The 22809-nt window shown below is 35.8% G+C and overlaps 1 protein-coding gene across 7 annotated transcripts in view; it reads right to left on the reverse strand.

Annotated features, from left to right (window-relative positions):
• USP34 (ubiquitin specific peptidase 34) overlaps window positions 1–22809 on the reverse strand; it is a 250742-nt gene that overhangs the window by 170061 nt on the left and 57872 nt on the right. For all 7 annotated transcript variants that reach the window (XM_019430890.2, XM_053890716.1, XM_053890717.1 and 4 more), the window contains exons 4-6: window positions 17467–17517; window positions 17156–17305; window positions 1639–1706 (exon numbers count right to left, since the gene is read on the reverse strand). In XM_019430890.2, the coding sequence (XP_019286435.1) occupies window positions 1639–1706; window positions 17156–17305; window positions 17467–17517 (269 nt within the window). The remainder of the gene's footprint in view (window positions 1–1638; window positions 1707–17155; window positions 17306–17466; window positions 17518–22809) is intronic.

Below are 22809 nucleotides of genomic sequence, written 5' to 3' on the forward strand. Positions count from 1 at the left end.
TTCAGGAGTAGATTCCTTAATGCCCCTTACCCATTTAGCCCATCCCTCCTCCCACAACCCCTCCTGTAACCCTCTGTTCTCCAACAATACTGTTCTTAATTATACATGTATGCTCTCAGTTCACCAGTGCCACTTAAATGTCCCACAGGCATCTTGAAATTAAGTCTTGAAGTTCTCTCCGTTCTTCACATCTCGGTGAATGATGCCCACAGCACAAAAGAGAAATTGAGGGGGGGAGGTTTATGTGTCATCCAGGATGCTTACCCCTTTAAATTCCAGAATCACTAATCCTGTCCATTTTATTTTCACTTACATCCATTCAATTTTCAAAATCACCATAAACAATCCTTATAAACATCATTTATTTCCAAGACTACTGCATTAACCTTTCAATTTGTCTCCTAGCTTCTACCCCAACAACTTATAATTTATGATCCACTTAAAAGCCAAAGTGACCTTCTAAAAACAATCACAACTCACCTGCTTAAAACCCTAGATTTAGCAATAGATTCCCATTGCTAAAATTAAATCCAAACTCTTCATAATAGCTTTAAGGTCCTGTACAACCTGCCCTTGCTTATCCAACCTCTTATCATAACTACTCCTCCCTTACACACTATGTTCCACACCAGTCTGCTTCTACTTTCTTGAATGTCATATTCTTTCCGACTTCAAAGCTAACTTCCCTATGTTCCTTCTACCGGGAATACATTCTTCCAAATACCACCTGATTAGCGGATTCATGATCTTCAAATGCCATCTTTCAGAAAGACCTCACATTTCCTCTCTATCACATTACCTGACAAAGGATTCATCACTATCAGATTCTTTTTTTGATACTTTCTCCAAAAACTCGAATATAAGGAAAATAGGTACTCAAATTTTTGCAAATAAAATGAGAAAAAGTAGAAAGTATAATAAATATTACCAAGAAGCACAATCTTAGAACTCCCAAAAGTTCACACTCTAACTCTAATCAATACATTTTGTTCTCCATCCTCTTACTGTTCCTTCTGAGGCTGGGACTTAAACTCAAATGTCATCTCTTCTCAAAGAGACCTTCTTTAAAGCCCCTGTTTAAAATTGTGACCCACCCTCTAGAACTCTCAATCCACCTTTGCTCCTCCTTTACTCTGTAATTATCATGACTTTCTGATGAAATATTACCATCTACTTATTTACTTGGTACAGACACCGCAAAAAGAGAAGTCCTTTCTTCTCTGCTATATTCCCAAAGCCTAGAACATAACACTTCGTGTATCTTTGTTGACTGCATACTGTGGAATACCATGTAACCACTGTTAAACTCCTTATATATTCATGTATAAGAAAATAAAAGGTCCAGGGGAGACTGGTTCGCTCAGGGTTTTGAGTTCAAGTCCCATGTTGAGTGTAGATAATACTTAAAATTTTTTAAATCTTTGAAAAAAGAAAAAAAAAGGTCCAACATAAATTGCTTAAGTGTAAACATTAAATATAAGCCTACATGAGCATTAAAAATATTATACACTAAACTGTCAATTTTCTCTAAAGGATGTGAATACAAGGGACTTTAAAACAATATAAATCTACACTATGTTATAAACTATTTAAACATATCATATTGGTAATGAAGGGAAAAAGATTTTATAAACTTACCTAATAACATAGGTCCTAAAAGGGATAATGTGCTGCATGACAGCAGGGATATGTAGCCATATTCTAATCTATAAAGAAACATAAATATGACATTAATCTATAAAGAATATGTGAAATACATGTCACTGTAATTAATTACAAACAAGAGCATTTAGTATTTTGCTGATGCTAAAACTACATACATTTTATATATTTTGAAAACAATAAACTAAGAAACAGGATTACACACATATTAGGTAAGTAACCTATATATATTTGTTACAGATATACATAAAATCATCCTAAAGACCATAACCTTTTTCTAGGGAGAATCACCTACCTACCCAAGTAATTTCATCTTACTACATGGTACTATATGCCTCTTTGTATGACAGCAACCTAAATACAATAGCACGAAGTTAGCTTTCTAGGGGTGCCTGGGTGGCTCAGGTCATGATGTCACAGTTTTTTAGTTTGAGCCCTGCATCGGGCCCTGTGCTAACAGCTCAGAGCCTGAAGCCTGCTTCAGATTCTGTGTCTCCCTCTCCCTCTGTCCATCCCCTGCTTGCACTCTGTCCCTCTCTGTCTCTCAAAAATAAATAAACGTTAAAAAATTATTTTAATAAATAAATTAGCTTTCTAATAAACTATCTTAGCAGAAAATCCATCCTTCCTTCTTGTCAATATCCATCTATGGGAAATACATTTTAGTCGCACATAATGATTATAACATTTAAGCTCTTACTGTAGATACCCCAATCTAAGATATTATAAATTATAATTTATTTTCTTTTGTCTCCATGATATTCCAAACCATTTCTAAATATGCTTACCTTAGAACTTTATTCTAATAATGGTTCAAGTAGCATAAAAACAAAAATCCTAAGCAAATTATCTAACAACAAGCTATAATACTAAGCCTTAGCAAAGGCAAGGGACACAAATTAAAAACAAATTTGAAAATACAGAATATATGACTCCACTCTAATCAAAGACCATTATGTCAGTTCCATACTAAATGCTATACTGATGGTAAAAGGTTAAAATTTTTCCATCTAGGGGCACCTGGGGGGCTCAGTCAGTTAAGCGTCTGACTCTTGATTTCAGCTCAGGTCATGAACTCATAGTTGTGAGATCAAGCCTGTATCAGTCTCCAAGTTCAGCACGGAGACTGCTTAAGATTCTCTCTCTCCTGAAGAGAAATAAAAGCAAAAATGAACTACTGGGACCTCATCAAGATAAAAAGCTTCTGCACAGCAAAAGAACCAATCAACACAACTAAAAGGCAACTGATGGAATGGGAGAAGATGTTTATAAATAACATATCGGATAAAAGGTCAGTATCCAAAATTTATAAAGAACTAACCAAACTCAACACCCAAAAAACAAATAATCCAGTGAAAAAATGGGCAGAAGACATGAATAGACAATTTTCCAAAGAAGACATCAAGATGGCAAACAGATACATGAAAAGATGCTCAACATCGGTCATCACCATGGAAATACAAATCAAAACCAGAAATGAGTCGCCACCTTACACAGGTCAGAATGGCTAAAATTAATAACTCAGGACACAACAGATGTTGGCGAGGAAGTGGAGAAGGGGTAACCTTACTGCACTGTTGGTGGGAATGCAAACTGGTGCAATCACTCTGGAAAGCAGTGTGGAGGTTCCTCAAAAAATTAATGACAGAACTACCCTACAACCCAGCAATTGCACTACTAGGAATTTAACCAAAGGATACAAAAATGCTGATTCGAAGGGGCACATGCACCTCAATGTTTACACAAGTGCTATCGACAATAGGCAATTATGGAAAGAGCCCAAATGCCCAATTAAGAAGATGTGGTATATATACAATGGAATACTACTCAGCAATGCAAAAAGAATGAAATCTTGCCATTTGCAACAATGTGGATGGAAATGGAGGGTATTATGCTAAGCAAAATAAGTCAAAGAAAGACAGATATTATTATCTCACCCATGTGGAATTTGAGAAACCTAACAGATGAACACAGGGGAAAGATGAAGCACTGAGTGTCAGATATAAGAGATGAATCACTGGGTTCTACTCCTGAAGCCAAGACTACACTGTATGTTAACTAACTTGAGAATTAAAATTAAAAAAAAAAAAAAAAAAAAAAAAAATTCTCTCTCTCTCTCTCTCTCCCTCTTCCTCTGCCTGTCCCCTGCTTGTGCTCTCGTTCTCAAAAAAAATAATAATAATAAATAAAAATTCCTTCTAAAACTAGGAGCAATCATGAATGTCTTTAATTCAAATTGACCTGAAGGTCCTGGATAGTACAAAAGTTAAGAAAGTAAATAAAAGTCCTAAGACTAAAACGGAAGAATTAAAACTAAGACTAACTTAACAAAATAGAAGAAAAACAAACAAAAAATTTGATTTACAATTGCACCAAAAACAATAAAATACCTAGGAATAAACTTAACCAAGGAGCTAAAAAACCTTTACTCTGAAAACTACAAAACACTGATGACGGGGCATCTGAGTGGCTCAGTCAGTTTAGCATCTGACTTTGCTCAGGTCACAATCTCACAGTTCATGGGTTCAAGCCCCACAGTGGGCTCTGTGCTGACAGCTCAGAGCCTGGAGACTGCTTCGGATTCAGTGTCTCCTTCTCTCTCTCTGTATGCTGTTCACGCTCTCTCTCTCTCACGAAACATTTTTTAGAAATTAAAAACAAAAAAAAAACAATGACAAAAAAATTGAAATGACACAAATAAAAAGATATTCCATGCTCACAGGTAGGAAGAATGAATATTGTTGAAATGTTCATAGGCAATCCACAGATGCTGTTATACTAAAATAACAGCTACATTTTTCACAGAACAATAAATAATTCCAAAATTTGTATAGAACCACAAAAGACCCCAAATAGGCAAAGAAACCTTAAAAAAGAATAACAAAGCTAGAGGTGTCACAATCCCAGATATTAAAATACATTACAAAGTGTAGCAATCAAAACAGTATGACACTGGAACAAAAATACACACATAAATCAATGGAACAGAATTGAGAACCCAGAAAAATACCCACACTTATATGGTCAATTAATCCACAGCAAAAGAAGCAAAAACATACAATGAGGAAAAGTCCCTTCAATAAATGGTAATGGGGAAACTGACAGCTATATGCAAAAGAATGAAATTGGGCCACTTCCTTACACCATACACAAAAATAAATTCAAAATAGGTTAAAGACCTAAATGTGAGACCTGAAACCATAAAGCTCTGAAAAAGAAAACATAGGCAGTAATCTCCTGAACACTGTTCTCAGCAACATTTTTCTGGATATGTTTCCTCAGGCAAAAAAAAAAAAAAAAAAAACACGATAGGAAAAATAAACTGCTGTCATTATACGAAAATAAGAAGCTTCTACAAAGGGAAGGAAACAATTCACAAAACTAAAGTGCAACCTACTGAATGGAAGAAGACATTTGTATATGATATACCTGATAAAGGGTTAAAGTCCAAAATATCTAAATAGCTCATACAACACAAAAAATAATCTGATTAAAAATGGGCAAAGGGGGCACCTGGGTGGCTCAGTCAGTTGAGTGTCCAACTTTGGCTCAGGTCATGATCTCATGGTTCATGAGTTTGAGCCCCATGTCGGACTCCATGCTAACAATTCAGAGCCTGGAGCCTGCTTTGGATTCTGTGACTCCTTCTCTCTCTGCCCCTACCCCACTCACTCTTTCTCTCTCAAAAATAAAATCTAAATTAAAAAAAAAATTTTTTTTAAATGGGCAAAGGATCCGAACAGGCATTTCTCCAAAGAAGACCTACAGATGGCCAATAGCCACACGAAAAGATGCTCAACATCACTACTCGTCAGGGAAATGCAAATCAAAACCACGATGAGTTATCACCTTATACTTGTCAGAACAGCTAGAATCAAAAAGATAAGAAATACCATTTGTGACAATGCGGAAAAAGATGAAACGTCATGCATTGTTGGTGGGAATGTAAATTGGTGCAGCCACCATGGAAAACAGTATAGAGGTTCCTCAAAGAATTAATTATATACACATATACATGTACATACCATGAAATATTACTCAGCAACAAAAAATAATGAGATCTTCCCATAAATAACATGAATGGACCTAGAACATTTTATGCTAAATGATAGAAGACAGAAAAATAAAAATATCTTATGATTTCACTTACATGTGAAATCTAAATATCAAAGTAAACCAACTAACAAAAACCAGGAACAGACCCATAAATACAGAGAAATGATGGTTACCAGAGGGGAGAGTGTGGGAGGGTGGGCAAAATGGGGTAAGAGGAGTGGTATATACAGGCTTCCACTTACAGAATGAGTAAGTCACAAGGATAAAAGGAACAGCATAGGGAATATAGTCAATGATATTATATGGCATTGTACGGCGACAGATGGTAGCTATACTTGTGGTGAGCATAGCGTAATATATGGACTTGTCAAATCACTATACTGTACACCTAAAAACTAATGTTATGTTGTATGTCAATTATAGTTCAATTAAAAATAATATTATTACTCTGAGATAATATGATTATGTGAACAGAACAATCCAAAATAACTTTCAGTAAGTGTTTTTAGAATTAAATGGTCTGTCAAGAATGCTGCATAGAAAGTTAATACAAGTAATTAATATACACACATACATACATGTACATACACAACCCATATTATATATAAGCATATGTCAAGAATGCTGCATAGAAAGTTAATACAAGTAATTAATATACACACATACATACATGTACATACACAACCCATATTATATATAAGCATATGTTTTCTGAATTACCAGGAACAAATACTAAATAAAGTTTTCAAAAATATTCTCCTTAAACAAGTATCAAAAAAATTTATGTCTACAAAAAAATCTAATAAAGACATGTAACACCTTGGAGAAGTCTGGGAAGATGATGGGAGTAGGAGGACTCTAAGATCATACAGCCTCACAGATACAACTAGATAACACAGCATATATAACCCAGAAAACAACCAAACACTGGGAGAACAAACTCCACAACTCAAGGTAGGGAAGAGACCAGGAAGGGCAAAGACATGGTCTTCGAGCTAACCATACTGGGGAAGGAGTCAGCACAGAGAAGGACAAAAAACTTTCACACATTTGCCTCTGAAAGGAAGAGAGGCTGAATTTTGGGGGTTCTTAAAACCAGGGTAACTTAATGCCTGGAATTTTAAAACTCAATGGGCTCAGCTAAAGGAGAGCCCAAATGGCATTAGGAAGTAAAGTCCCCACCCTTAAAGAGACAGCACAACAAATAGCCCTGCAGATACAGCACAAAACTAGAAATTTGAAAGACACTGGAAACAGACAGGAGTGGGAGTGATCTGCTCATCTTGGAGCATGGCCAGAGAGACAGTCACCACAAGGAGACCCCTCCAGGAACAGAGGAGCTGGCAAGCACCATTTCCCTCCCCCCACCACCCAGCATACAGGCAGCTGCAGAAACCTGAAACGGGGCCAACAATCATTACCTAACTTACTTGCACCAAGCTGCCTACCACCACCCCACACCCCACATGTTGCTAGACCCACCCTTCCCCATCACATTCCCTTAGTCCCAGTGCTGTAGGCCTCTACCCCAACATACCAGTGCATGTATCTGGCCAACACATCTCCCAATCAGCTGCCCGTTTTGCAGAACCTCAGTTCAAGAGGTGGCTGCAGGGGCAAATGTCATTTCCCACACTTTATTAAAATGTGCCCAGCCCCTATTGAGGACCAAACATCACCACAATACACAAAGACAGCATCTGCAGATAACTGTACTGAAGGAAAAAGAGACCAAGACACAATAGGAGAGCACATGCAACACATATAGGACACACACCTAAAAGGACCAGGCTCTGGAGAATAGGGGACTCTGAACTGCACAGCACTGTAAAGCACTACAAGACCTCTTCTTCATAAGGCTGTTATCACAAAGAGCAAGAGAAAGAACTGACATTGATAACACAGAAAAACAGATACAAGAGATGAGACAAAATGAAGAGACAGAAATATCTCCCAAATGTAATAACAGGACCAAACCACAGAAAGACCAAAGTGAAACAGACTTAAGAAATATGCCTGATACAGAATTTAAAGTAATGATCATAAAGATACTCACTGGACTTGAGAAAAGAGTGGAGGATATCAGTGAGATCCTTAACACAGAGATAAAAAAGAACCAATCAAGAGATCAAGATTAAATTACATTAAATTAAAAATACATTTGATGGAATAAACAGCAGGCTAGAGGAAGCAGAGGAATGAATTAATGACCTGGAAGACAGTAATGGGAAGTAACTAAGCTGAGCAAAAAAGAGGAAAGAAAATTATGAAAACTAAATAGACTTAGGGAACGCAGTGACTCCATTAAGTGTTAACAGCATTTGAATTATAGGGATCTCAGAAGAATAAAGAGCAATGGGAGGGGCAGAAAACTCATTTAAAAAATAGTAACTGCAAAATTCCCTAATCTGGGGAAGGAAACAGATATCCAAATCCAAGAGGCACAAATTCCCCCCAAAATTCAACCTAAAGATGTCCACACCAAGACACATATTAATTAAAATGGCAGAAAGTAGCAATAAAGAAAAAATGTTTAAACTAGCAAAAGACAGTTACATACAAGGGAAACGCATAAGGTTATCACCAGATTTTTCAGGAGAAACTTTGTAGACAGGAAAGGAGTGACATGATATATTCAAAGTGCTCTGCTATTCAGAATAGGAGAGATAGTTTCTCTAAGAAAAAGTAAAGGGTTTTATGACCATTAAACCAGATCTACAAGAAAGGGGGCTCTTGGAGTAACAAGGAAAGACTGTGAGAAGATGAAAAGTAAAAACAAAAACAAACACAAAAGCAATAAAAATAAGTATTTCCATAAAAACTGGTCAAGGGATTCATAAAATAAAAGGATGGAAAATATTACATCATACACCTAAAACGTTGAGAGAAGAAGAGTAAAAATGGATTTAAACTTAAGCAGAAACTAATAGAATAACGTATGTTAACTAGACTGGGAACCTAAAATTGAAAAAAGTAATAATAATAAAACCATTAAAAAAATAAACTTGGGGCACCTGGTGGCTCAGTTAAGTGTCTGACTCTTGATTTCAGCTCAGGTCATGATCTCACAGTTGTGAGATCAAGCCCTGTGTCAGGCTCCACACTGGGTGTGGAGCTTGCTTAAGATTCTCTCTCTCCCTCTCCCTCTGCCCCACCCCTACTTGCACATGTGCACACTGTCTCTCTAAAAAAATAAATTTAAGTGACCATTAACTTATAGATTGCTATACACAGATGTTACATACAAACTTAATGGGAACCACAAATCAAAAACCAGTAGTAAATATGTAAACAATAAAGTAAAAGGAATCCAGGTATATCACTAAAGCCAACAAACCAGAAAAGAGCACAAGGGAAGAAAGGATCAGAAAAAATCTAGAGAGGGGTGTCTGGGTGGCTCAGATGGTTAAGTGTCCAACTTCAGCTCGGGTCATAATTTCATCGTTCGCAGGTTCAAGCCCTGCGTCAGGCTCTGTGCTGATAGCTCAGAGCCTGGAGCCTGTTTCAGATTCTGTCTCCTTCTCCTCTGCACCTCCCCACCGCCATGTACTCTCTCTCTCAAAAGTAAAGAAAAAAAATTTTTAGAAAGAAATAATCTACAGAAACCACAAAACAAGTAACAAAATGGCAATAAATACATACCTATCAATAATTACTTTGGTTTTTTTTGTTTTTTGTTTTTTGTTTTTAGCAGGGAAACCAAGTTTTATTCCTCACACCTGGACTGTCATTAGTGAACCCCTATGGAGAGTCTCAAGAGTATGAAGAATGTCATAAATTAGTGCAGGTGACCTGTATGCAAAATGGACAGAGGTGTGGAATTACTATAAAAAGAATATTTATCTAATAATTTAGATGTCTTGTTTGAGAATATGTTGGTACATATATATAGATAAATTAGCCAAACCTGAAAGCTTCAGTTCAGCTAATCATTAATTACTTTGAATGTAAATGGATTAAACACTCCAATCAAAAGACCAAACTGATGAAACAGACCAAAAAAATAAAAGACCCATCTATATACAGACTATAAGAGATTCATTTCACACTGAAAGACACCTGGATATTAAAAGTGAGAGGATGGAGAAACACTTATCATGCAAATGGATGTCAAAAGAAAGCTGAGGTAGAATACTCAGCAAAATAAGACTTTAAAACAAAGACTATAATGAGAGACCAAGACACTATATAATAATAAGGGGGACAATTCAACAAGAGGATATAACAATTGTAAATATTTATGCACCCAACCTGAAAGCACCCAAATACATAAAACAGTTAATAACAAAGGAAACAACTGACAGTAATAGTAGTAGGGGACTTTGACAACCCCTTACTTACATCAATAAATAGATCATCCAAAATAAACAAGCAAACAGTGGCAATGAATGACAAACTGGACATGGACTTAATAGACAAATTCAGAACATTCCACCCTAATACAGAATGAACACTATTTATAAGGGCACATGGAACATTCTCCAAAACAGATCACACATTAGGCCAAAAAAAATCTCAACAAATTCAAAACAATCAAAGTCATACCATGCATCTTTTCTAACAACAATGCTATGAAAACAGAAATCAACCACAAGAAAAAATCTGCAAAGATCACAAATAGAAGGAGTTTAAATAACACGCTACTAAATAACAGGTAAACCAAAAAATAACAAAAGAGATCATAAATTACACAGAAACAAATGAAAATGAAAACACAACAAAATCTTGAAGATGCAGCAAAAGTGGTTCTATGAGGGAAGTATAGAAGGGCAGCCGGCTGGCTCAGTTGGTGGAGCATGCGACTGCTGAGTTCTGGGTTGTGCATTCAAACCCCACGTTGGGTATAGAGATTACTTAAAAACAAAATATTTTAAAATAAAATAAAGTAAGAAGAAAGTATATAACAACACAGGCCTACCTCAAGAAGAATGACTAATCTCAAACAACCTAACTTTACACCTAAAGAAACTAGAAAAACAGACAAAACTTAAACCCAGCCAAAAAAAAAGGAAATAATAAAGATCAGAGCAGAAATAAAGGATACACAAATTTAAAAAAGCAATAGAACAGATCAATGAAATGAAACCAGGAGCTTGTTCCTAGAGAAGATCAACAAAATTAATAAACCCCTAGGGAGACTCATAAAAAAAAGAGAAAACTCAAAGAAAAAAAATCACTAATAAAAGAAGAGAAATAACAATGTTACAGAAATACAAACAACTGTATTTGTACAGTTTGTATAAAACTAAAGAAGGAATAAACAGAAAATTTTAAAAGACCATATACCAACAATGAAGTGAATGAGTAATCAAAAAACTCCCCAAAATCAAAAGTCCATGACCAGATGGCTTCACAAATGAATTCTATGAAACATTTAAATAAGAGTTAATACCTATTCTTCTGGAACTATTCCAAAAAATACAAGCGGGAGGAAAATCTCCAAACACATTCTATGATGCCAATATCACCCTGACACCAAAACCAGACAAAGACACTACCAAAAAAAAGAGAATTATAGGCCAATCTCCCTCATGAATATAGATGCAAAAGTCCTCAAAATTATTGTCAAACCAAATAAATAATACAATAAAAAAATCATACACTGCAATCAAGTGTGATTTATTTCCAGGATGCAAGATGGTTCAATACTCACAAATCAATCAATCTGACACATGAAATCAATCAATGAGAAAGGATAAAAAACATATCATTGTTAAATGGTTTCTCTGCTTCTATTGAAAATTACAACATCCATTCACAATAAAAAACTACAACAAAGCAGGTCTAGAGGGAATATATTATCAACATAATAAAGGTCTTATATGAAAAACTCAGAGCCAGGGCACCTGGGTGGCTCAGTTGGCTGAGCATCCGACATCAGCCCAGGTCATGATCTCACAGTTTGTGAGTTGGAGCCCCGCATCGGGCTTGCTGCTGTTAGTGCAGAGCCCACTTCAGATCTTCCGTTCCCCCCTCTCTCCTTCTCTGTCCTTTCCCCAGTCCTGCTTGTGCTCTTACTCTCAAAAATAAATAAAACATTTAAAAGAAATTAAACAAACAAGCCCAGAGCCAGCATCAGACTCAGTGGTGAAAAACTGAGAATTTTTCCCCTAAGGTCAGAAACAAGACAGGATGTCCATTTTCACTACGTTCATTCAACATAGTAGTAGAAATCCTAGCAACCAAGACTGCTTGAGTGGCTCAGTCGGTTAAGCGTCCAACTCTTGATTTCGGCTCAGGTCACGATTTCAAGGTTCTTGAGTCCAGCATCAGGCTCTGTGCTAACAGCATGGAGCTGGCCTGAGATTCTCTCTCTCCCCTCTCTTTCCCCCGTTTCCCTGCTCACACACACACTCTCTCTCTCTCAAACTAAACAAACATTAAAAAAGGAAGGGAGGGAGGAAGAGAAAGAAAGAAAGAAAGAAAGAAAGAAAGAAAGAAAGAAAGAAAGAAAGAAAGAAAGAAAGAAAGAAAGAAAAAGAAAGAAATCCTAGTAATCAGAGAAGAAAAAGAAAGGTACCCAAATTGGTTAAGGAAGAAGTAAAATTCTATTTGCAGATGACATGATACTACATATACAGAACCCTAAAGGCTCCACAAAAAGGTAACAGAACTGAACAAGAGTTCAATAAAATTGCAAGATACAAAATCAATGTACAGAAACTGACTAAATTTATGTACACTAATAATGAAGCAGCAGAAAGAAAAATTAAGAGAAACAATCCCATCTACAGCTGCACCAAAATTAATAAAATACACCTAGGAATAAACTTAACCTGAAGTGAAAGACCTATACTCCAAAATCTATAAAGCACGGATAAATTCAAGTTAACACAAAATAATGGAAAGACATTCCATGCTCATGGATTCATACTGCCCAAAGAAATCTACACATTTAATACAATTACTATCAAAACACCAATGGCATTTTTCACAGAACTAGAACAATTCCAAAATTTGTATGCACCCACAAAAGACCTCAAATAGCCAAAGCAATCTTGAAAAAGAAAGACAAATCTGGAATTATCACAATTCCAGACTTCAAGTTGTATTACAAAGCAGTAGTAATCAAAACAATACAGTACTGGCACAAAAAGAGACCCACAAATCAATGGAATTGGATAGAAAGCCTAGAAATGAACCCACGATTATAGGGTCAATTAATCTTTGACAAACGAGGAATGAAGATACATTGGGAAAAAAACAGCTCTTCAACAAATGGTGTTGCAAAAACTGGGTAGCTACATGCAAAGGAATGAAACCGGACCACTTTCTTACATCATAAACAAAAATAAACCAGAAAAGGATTAAGGACCTAAATGTGATATCTGAAACCATAAAAATCCTATAAAAGACCACAGGCAGTAATTTCTCAGACATCGGCCATAGCAAAATTTTCCTATTGTGTCTCCTGAGTCAAAGGAAACCAAAGCAAAAATAAACTATTACAACTTCATCAAACTTCTTTGCTGTACAGCAAAGAAACAATCAACAGAACTAAAAAAGGCAAACTTACTGAATGGGAAAAGATATCTGCAAATGACATATCTGATAAAGAGTTAATATCCAGGGGCACCTGGGTGGCTCAGTGGGTTAAGCATTTCAGCTCAGGTCATGATCTCAAGGTTCGTGGGTTCGAGCCCCACATCAGGCTCTGTGCTGACAGGTCAGAGCCTGAAGCCTGCTTTAGATTCTGTGTCTCCCTCTCTCTCTGCCCCTCCTCTGGTCTGTCTCTGTCTCTGTCTCTCTCAAAAATAAACATTAAAAAAAATTAAATTAAAAAGAGTTAATATCCAAAATATGTAAAGAACTTATAGGGGCGCCTGGGTGGCTTAGTCAGTTAAGCATCCATCTTTGGCTCAGGTCATGATCTTTCAGTTCCCAAGTTCAAACTCTGCATTGGGCTCTATGCTGACAGCTCAGAGCTGCAGCCTGCTTCGTGTTCTGTGTCTCCCTCTCTTTCTCTGCTCCTCCCCCACTTGCGCTCTGTCTCTCTCAAAAATAAAAAAACTTAAAAAAAAAAAGAACTTATACAACTCAACACATACATACTACTGGGACCTCATGAAGATAAAAAGCTTCTGCAATGCAAAGGAAACAATCAACAAAACTAAAAGGCAACCAACGGAATGGGAAAAGATATTTGCAAATGACCTATCAGACAAAGGGCTAGTATCCAAAATCTATAAAGAACTCACCAAACTCCACACCCAAAAAACAATCCAGTGAAAAAATAGGCAGAAAACATGAATAGACACTTCTCTAAAGAAGACATCCGGATGGCCAACAGGCACATGAAAAGATGCTCAACGTCATTCATCAGGGAGATTCAAATCAAAACCACAGAGATACCACCTCATGCCAGTCAGAGTGGCTAAAATGAACAAATCAGGAGACTACAGATGCTGGCCAAGATGTGGAGAAACGGGAACCCTCTTGCACTGTTGGTGGGAATGCAAATTGGTGCAGCCGCTCTGGAAAACAGTGTGGAGGTTCCTCAAAAAATTAAAAACAGATCTACCCTAGGACCCAGCAATAGCGCTGCTAGGAATTTACCCAAGGGATACAGAAGTGCTGATGTGTAGGGGCACTTGTACCCTGATGTTTATAGCAGCACTTTCAACAACAGCCAAATTATGGAAAGAGCCTAAATGTCCATCAACTGATGAATGGATAAAGAAATTGTGGTTTTTATACACAATGGAATATTACTTGGCAATGAGAAAGAATGAAATATGGCCCTTTGTAGCAACGTGGATGGAAATGGAACATGTTATGCTAAGTGAAATAAGTCATACAGAGAAAGACAGATACCATGTTTTCACTCTTATGTGGATCCTGAGAAACTAAATAGAAGACCACGGGGGAGGGGAAATAAAAAAAAAAAAGTTAGAGAGGGAGAGAGACAAAGCATAAGAGACTCTTAAAAACTGAGAATAAACTGAGGGTTGATGGGGGGTGGGAGGGAGGGGAGTGTGGTGCTGGGAATTGAGGAGGGCACCTATTGGGATGAGCACTGGGTGTTGTATGGAAACCACTCTGACAATAAATTTCATATTAAAACACACGCACACACACACACACACACACACACACACACACACACACACACTTAAAAATGGGCAGAAGAGGGACGCCTGGGTGGTTTAGTTGGTTAAGCGTCTGATTCTGGGTTTCAGCTCAGGTCATCATCTGCTGGTCTGTGAGTTCAAGCCCCAGTTCATGAGTTCGAGCTCACATTGGGCTCAGTGCTAACAGCATGGAGCATGCTTGGGATTCTCTGTCTCTCTCTCTCTCTGTCCCTCCCCCCACCACACAAGTGCATGTTCTCTCTCAAAATAAACTTAAAAAATAATAAAAAAAAAAAAAATTGTTTAAAAAAGGCACATTAATACCTCCACACATAAATACAAAAAATTATAATGAGAGAAATTTAAAACATGCAAATAAAAACACTTACCATATTTACAGATAAGGAGACTCAATACTGAAGAGATGACAGTTCTCTCCGAATTGATGTATAGATTCATGGCAACCCAAAATGTTTATGTGCAGAGCTTAGGTGTTGATTCCAAATGGAAAGGTCCATGAGGAGACAAAACACTCTCTAAGAATGACAGGGTAAGGTAATGTAATGTACAGCATGGTGACTGTATTAACAATACTGTATTGCATACTTGAAAGTAAGAATAGTTCTTAAAAGTTCTCAGGACAAGAAAAAGAAAATTTGTTAACCATGAATGGTGTTGGATGTTAACTACTTATTGTAGCAAACATTTTGCAATATATACAAATATTATTACATTCTACACCTCAAACTTAATGCTATATGTCAATTACACCTAAAAAAAAAAACAAAAACAAAAACAAAAACGTAGAAGAATGACAGGAAAGTAGAATTTGCTTTACTAGATAGCGAGACTTATTATAAAGCTCCAGAAATTAAGATGATGTGATTATGCAAAGAGACTAATGTAATATGCTAGAGATCCCAGACCCATAACACACCTAATTTATAACAAAAATTATACTGGGAAACAAAGAAGAAAGGACAGTTTTTGTTGAATTGCTAGAACCAGTGTTTGTCTATAAGAAAATTAATCTTGACCACCCACATCATACACAAAAATCAACTCCAATCGAGCTGTAATCAAAATGTGAAAGAAAAACAATACAACTTCCAGAATATCAGAAAATAACTTCATGACCTTAGGGTGAGAAAAGACTTTTTCATCCACAAATGAAAACACAACCCTAACAAAAAAGCTTTGATAAATTACAAACCATTAAGATTGAGGAATAATAGCTCTTAACAGACACAGGGGAATGAAAAGCAAACCATAGAGTGGAAGAAGATACTAGCAATATACGTATGTCAGACAAAGGATTTGCATACGAAACATAAGGAATCTTCACACATCTGTAAGGAAAAGCAGACAATGTGATTTTTTAAAACAAGTAAACGACGTGAAAAAGTACTTCTCATAAAATAACCAAACGGTGAATATGCCTATGAAATAGTATTGAATTTCATTACAGGCACACATTGGAGATACTGCAGGTTCAGTTCTAGACCACCACAATAAAGCTAATGTCACAATAAAGCAAGTCAAACTAATTTTTTAGTTTTCCAGTACATATAAAACTTGTGTATATACTATACTGTAGTCTATTAAATGTGAAAAAATATACCTAAAAAAAATGTATAAACCTTAATTAAAATTCTTTGTTGTTAAAAAATACTAACCATCCTATGATGGTTAGTGATTTGTAATCGTTGATCACCATTACAAATATAAAAGTAATGAAAAAGTTTAAAATGTTGTAAGAATTACAAGAATGACATAAAGTAAACCACTTATTGGAAAAAAGGCATCAATAGATTTGCTCAACACAGGTTGCCACAAACCACCCCTTTGTAAAAATCTCAGTATCAAAAAAAAGAAGTTCAATAAAACAAAGTATCTCTGCTTCCACACTTACTGTGCTTCACAGTAACTGACATTTACAACACAGAATAATTATCTTCTTTACAAATGCAGAAAAATGTTATTAAGTCTTATAATACAGAAGAAAGTCAGGCACACTGTAGTAGCACCCTAAGCAAACAATCTTGTAACTAAAAGTCTAAAATGCCAAAAATTTCCCAGTACAAAATCACAGGCAAGGAAAGTAAAATTAACATAAGACTTCTGTTCACAGAAGTAGTAAAGGTCTAAATTTACTTATTTAACTTAAATTAGTTACTTTATACAAATTCCATTTTTATTGTAAGACCTTTTATAAAGGCTTCTGTACCCAATTTTTTTCAAAATATAACCCAGGAAAAAAATTCTTGTACATGCAAGCCACTCAAAACCTGTTTTTCTGGACATAAAACTCATGTTATTAAAGCCATTAATTCCCAAGATTAAAACCAATTCCAAACAATACTTACATTAGATACAACTGTAATAAATGCATGTGCTATAAGAAATGGCAAAGTTTCAGGAGTTCCATATTCAAAGCAATCCTTCATGAGAGAAAGGCCATTTTTCCCACAAAACAAACATACATAACGAAGCAAATGCAATGGTACTTCTACATCCTGAGGGGGGAAAAAAAATTTAAACTCATCAGGAATAATTTTCATTTTATTACCAATATGGAAAAGATACTGACCAAATATAAAAATAAACTCAAAGACCTATATGAATAAAAAACTGAATTTTCCATAAACCTGAGAATAAGAAAAGCATAAACACTTACATTCATATCACAGAATGCCCCTAATATGTTGCTTTCTTGGGTTGATATATCCTGATTTAAAAAAACAAAAACAAAGTAAACACAATTAGGTCACCCTACAAGATAATAATCTCTGAAGAAAAAAATACAATTTCTGCATCAAATATACTCAAAAAAAGACAATATTCTATAGATTGAGTTTACACAACATGAAACAGGTTTTTGCAATTGTTTCTCATCATGAATAATGATATTCCTAACTGAAGCTTATATGGTTCAATTCTAATATGTATTTTAACTCTTGTGCAAAGAAATCTTTCTACACTATATACTACATATTGCCTTTTCAATAAAAAATGTCTCCATAAAGAATTGGGATAATTGTCACAAAAATAGATTATAACATTTTAAAACCACGTTAATTTTTACCTAAAAATTCCACAATGTGCTTTGTATACATATGATTTAAACTACTTGATAGCATATTCATTCACTGTTGGCGAGAATATGAACAGGTATGACCTTGTTGGAGGGCAATTTGGCAATATCTACCAACATTTAAAATGCACATTCTCTTTGACCCAGCAATTCATCTTCTGGTTATTTATCCTAACAACTAATAAAAGCAGTGCTAGAAAATGTTTAATGATGCTTACCTGAAATTATTTATAATATCTCAAACTTAGAAACAACTTAAATATCCATCAACTGGATGGCTAAAGTGTGATATAACCATCTAGGGTCTTATACAGCTTTCAAAAATAAGGTGAAATGCCATGAGGGATCTTTTTGGGACGATGGAACTGTTGTAAAAATGCAATGAGGTAATGGTAACACAATTCTGTAAACTTACTAAAACATGTTTAAATTATATATTTTAAGCAATTGATTTTTATGGTAAGTTATTCCTTTAAAAAGCTAAGGTGGGGGGCGCCTGGGTGGCTCAGTCGGTTGGGCTTCCAACTTCGGCTCAGGTCATGATCTCATGGTCTGTGAGTTCGAGCCCCACGTAAGGCTCTGTGCTGACAGCTCAGAACCTGGAGCCTGCTTCGGATTCTGTGTCTCCCTCTCTCTCTGACCCTCCACCATTCATACTCTGTCTCTGTCTCAAAAATAAATAAACGTTAAAAAATTTAAAAAAAAAAAAAAAAAAAAAAAAAAGCTAAGGTGGGTCCACATGTACAGGCATCGAAAGATACTGCCTTGTATTACATTTTTAAAACTTAGGATTTACGAACTTGATCTGATTTTCTTTACTTTTTATGTGTCTGGAAATAATCTGAATTAATTTCCTAAAAATGGTTTTTCTGAGATGATAGAGAAAGGAGAGGTTCAAGGCTCTTTTAAGTCTATATTTTGTATATTCTGTATTTTTTAGTCACAATGAAAATCTTTCTATCAGAAAGTTTAATACTTTCATCTGAAAAACACTACCAAAGAAACCTGTCATTCATTGCTGTTACCTGCTTGCTTTATGTAAATTCCATTGCTGAAATGAAGTTCGAAAACAACTGATTGAGAGCATCACATAAAACTCTCAGAACATTTCCAACTAATCAAAAACTGTCCTAAGACAGGTCAAAACACCTGTCAAAGCGAGTATACTAAACTTAAATTTATTCCTGAGCTTCTACTAGCAGGGCCACAGGTAAAGCTTTAAATTATTCTCAACAAACCTTCTGTCTTCAACAAGTCCAGAATGTAAGAACACCTGTGGTATTAAAGATTCATGGGCCAGATCAACCATGCTGGAATATTAGACTGGAGTCAAGATTTCTGGTGCCTAACATGAACACAGCTAGAAAATGTCCTAACAGAATTCTATTCTGATGTGCAAAACGTCAGCTCTTGGACTTGGTTACTTCTATTTTCACTCCTCAAAAGAACTATTTTATCCTTTCTTGTTTCTACTCTTAATACATGAAGACATTATTCTAAGGTGTCTTTAAAATCTCATCTTTAGTAGTATATAGAGTTAACATAGACCTACAGGTAACAACATTATGAACAATACTAAGAAGCCTCCCTGAAATCCAAATCAACACCAATTTTGTTTCAAAGTTCTAATTTTAGGAGCCCCTGGGTGGCTTAGTCGGTTAAGTGTCCGACTTCAGCTGAGGTCACGATCTCATGGTCCATGGGTTCAAGCCCTGCATCGAGATCTGCAATGACAGTGCACAGCCTGCTTAGTATTCCTCTCTCTACCTCTCTCTCTGCCCCTCCCCAACTCACACTTTCTCTCTCAAAATAAATAAACTTAAAAAAAAAAAGTTCCAATTTTAAATTGATCCCTAAAAAGGCCTTAAGAAACCTATTAGTTTTTGTCTTTTTAGAAAATCTCTCATGTATTACATAAGATAAAGGCACTCTATTTCTAGAACTACAGAAAGGGACCTATTACTTTAAAAGAGAAAATAAAGAGAAATAAATGAGTAATCAGAAAGTAATTCCTTGGGGCACTTGGGTGGCTCAGTCGGTTGAGCGGCCGACTTCGGCTCAGGTCATGATCTCACGGTCCATGAGTTCGAGCCCCGCGTTGGGCTCTGTGCTGACAGCTCAGAGCCTGGAGCCTGTTTCAGATTCTGTGTCTCCCTCTCTCTGACCCTCCCCCGTTCATGCTCTGTCTCTCTCTGTCTCAAAAATAAATAAACGTTAAAAAAATTAAAAAAAAAAAAAAGAAAGTAATTCCACATCTAATTAAACAAGGGGGAGCCTAGGTGGCTCGGTCAGGTAACCATCTGACACTTTACTTCGGCTCAGATCATGATATCACAGTTCATGGGACTGAGCCACAGGTCAGGCTCTGAGCCAACAGTAGGAAGCCTGCTTGGGAGTCTCTCTCACTCTATCCCTCCCTACCACAAATGCACTCTCTCAAAATAAACATTAAGAAAAATAAAAATTAAATTAAAAACAAACAAACAAACAAATGCTGCTCCATGACCAAACCACGAAAAACTGAAGGCCAGTGAATTAGGAATAGAATTTTTGCTTACAAAGAAGTCATCAGCGTATCAAATAATCTGCTGTTATGGAAAATTAAGACTACCAATTCTGGAGAGCATACAGTTTACCACCAATGACTAGACCTAATCAAACAAAGCCATACTCTCAAACAGTTCTGCAAAACAGAACACTCTGCTATGATGGAAATATTGTATACGCTGTCCAATACACTAGCCACGAGCCCCATGTGACTGCTGAGCTTTTAAAATATGTGAAGGAAGGAAGGAAGGAAGGAAGGAAGGAAGGAAGGAAGGAAAGAAAGAAAGAAAGAAAGAAAGAAAGAAAGAAAGAAAGAAAGAAAGAAAGAAAGGGTAAAAAGAAATATGGTTAGCGTGACTGAAGAACAAATTCAATTTATTTTAATTTTAGTTAACTTAAATAGCCAGATTTGTCTGTTCACTACCATATTGGGCAGTAGAGCTTTAAAGTAAAGAAGCTCAGGAGAGGATAGTGATAAAATGCAATCCAAGAAAGTCTCCATTGGCTTATAATTGCTTGCAAATGAACAAGCAGAGCTTCTATTCGCTTCTACAGAAGTAAGCCATCCACACAGACTGGTGACAAGGAAGATAATGAGTAGAAGACAAACAAGCTATTTGAGTTGTTTAGGATTGTTCCTTGAATGTGAGTACTGTAGATTATTCATCTTTGTATACACAATAAATAGTGCAGTTCCTAGAATAGATGGTCAATGTTTATTTTTTTAATAGTTTGAATAAGGTACATCTGTTTATCAAAATTAGAGACAAATCCAAGCATCTGAATTCTATAAATATAAAACAAAAAAAAGTCATAAATCAGTATGGGATTTAGTTAGTGATGGTTGCACAACTGTAGGAATACACTACAACTTATTAAATTGTATACATTAAAAGGGTGAATTTAAAATACTTAATTTGATTTAATAAAGCATAAATTAAAAAGTCAGTGGAAAGCGGCAAGAGAAAACCCAACCAGATTCAGAAATCTGGAACATAGTGTATATATTTAAGTCTATCTAATCATATCTCACATATTTAACAAGGGTAGTGTTTCTCTTCTTTTCTCTACTTTTTATACTCATTTCACTTTACTTAGGAAAAAAACTTAGAATACTAGGGCAACACCTCACAGAATTACACATAATGATTCAGAATTAAGAAAAGAATGCAACAGCTCCTTGTCCCCATCCCCAAAAAGTTTAACCTCAATTAAATATACCTATTTCTAATTACTACATCTTTTAAAATATTATCGACTTTGATAGGAAGAAAAGCAGGATATAGACAGGAAGGGATGGGGAGAAGGAGGGGCTCCAAGTTCCTATTTTATTCACTACTGGCAAGATAGCAATAGCTGCAGAGATTAGTCTGAAGTAATGTGAGAAGCAGTGTAGCAGGGTAAGACCTGAATTCTTTGTTTTTTGTTTTTTTAATTTTATTTTAGAGAGAGACAGCATGAGTGGGTGAGAAGAACAAAGAGAGAGAATTTTAAGTAGTCTCATGCTCAACACACAGCCAAACACAAGGCTCAATCTCACAACCGTGTGATGAGGACGACCTTAGCCGAAATCAAGACTCGGATGCTTAACTTGACTGAGCCACCCAGGCACCCCAGAATAAGACCTGAATCCCACAATTCTCAGCAATATACGTTGCAAACCTGACCAAAACTTTTAACCCGTGTAAGCCAATTCCCTTTATATAAAATCAGGTTGTTGACAGTTTTCTAAAGTCATAGCTATCTAAATATTAACACATGAGTACTGAATCATCTTCTTCTGAAAAGTCCTAGCCAATTTGTGCTTCTTTAGAAAAGTCAAAATCAAGATCAAATTAAAATCAAAGTTAAATATGACTGCTACCACATAGAACCACATGGCCACTAGGACAGAAACCATACGTTTTTCAAGAATTTGTAATAAAACATTACTAACATATCAGAAACCTGGGAAACAGCTATATTATGAACAGAATATTACAGAAGCACACAAAATCTGTATAAGGAGATGACAATTCTGTGTAGCACTGTATTACACTGTATTATATCTAAGGTGTTTTTTTTTTTTTTAATTAGAATTTTACCTCAAAGACCTCATGAAATTATTGCTTTCAACCAAAGAGTCACATGGAATGACTGATCCTCAAAAACAGTAATAATGAGGCACTTTATTTCAAACGGGAAAGTAGGGGAGTGGGACTATGCTTATATTTGGAGATTTTTTTTCCCAATAACATTAAAAAATTGATAAACTGGTGAGCAAACTGATTTGAGGAAGAAAATAGCAGATTTAGTATTACCTTAGTTCTGTTAAAAATTTTTAACTGGAGAAATTTAATTTTATTAAATTATTTAATCAAAAATTAAATTTAACTAAGT

The sequence above is a fragment of the Panthera pardus genome, unplaced genomic scaffold, assembly GCF_024362965.1.
Source record: "Panthera pardus isolate Hobbes unplaced genomic scaffold, ASM2436296v1 HiC_scaffold_25, whole genome shotgun sequence".
Classification (NCBI taxonomy): domain Eukaryota; kingdom Metazoa; phylum Chordata; class Mammalia; order Carnivora; family Felidae; genus Panthera; species Panthera pardus.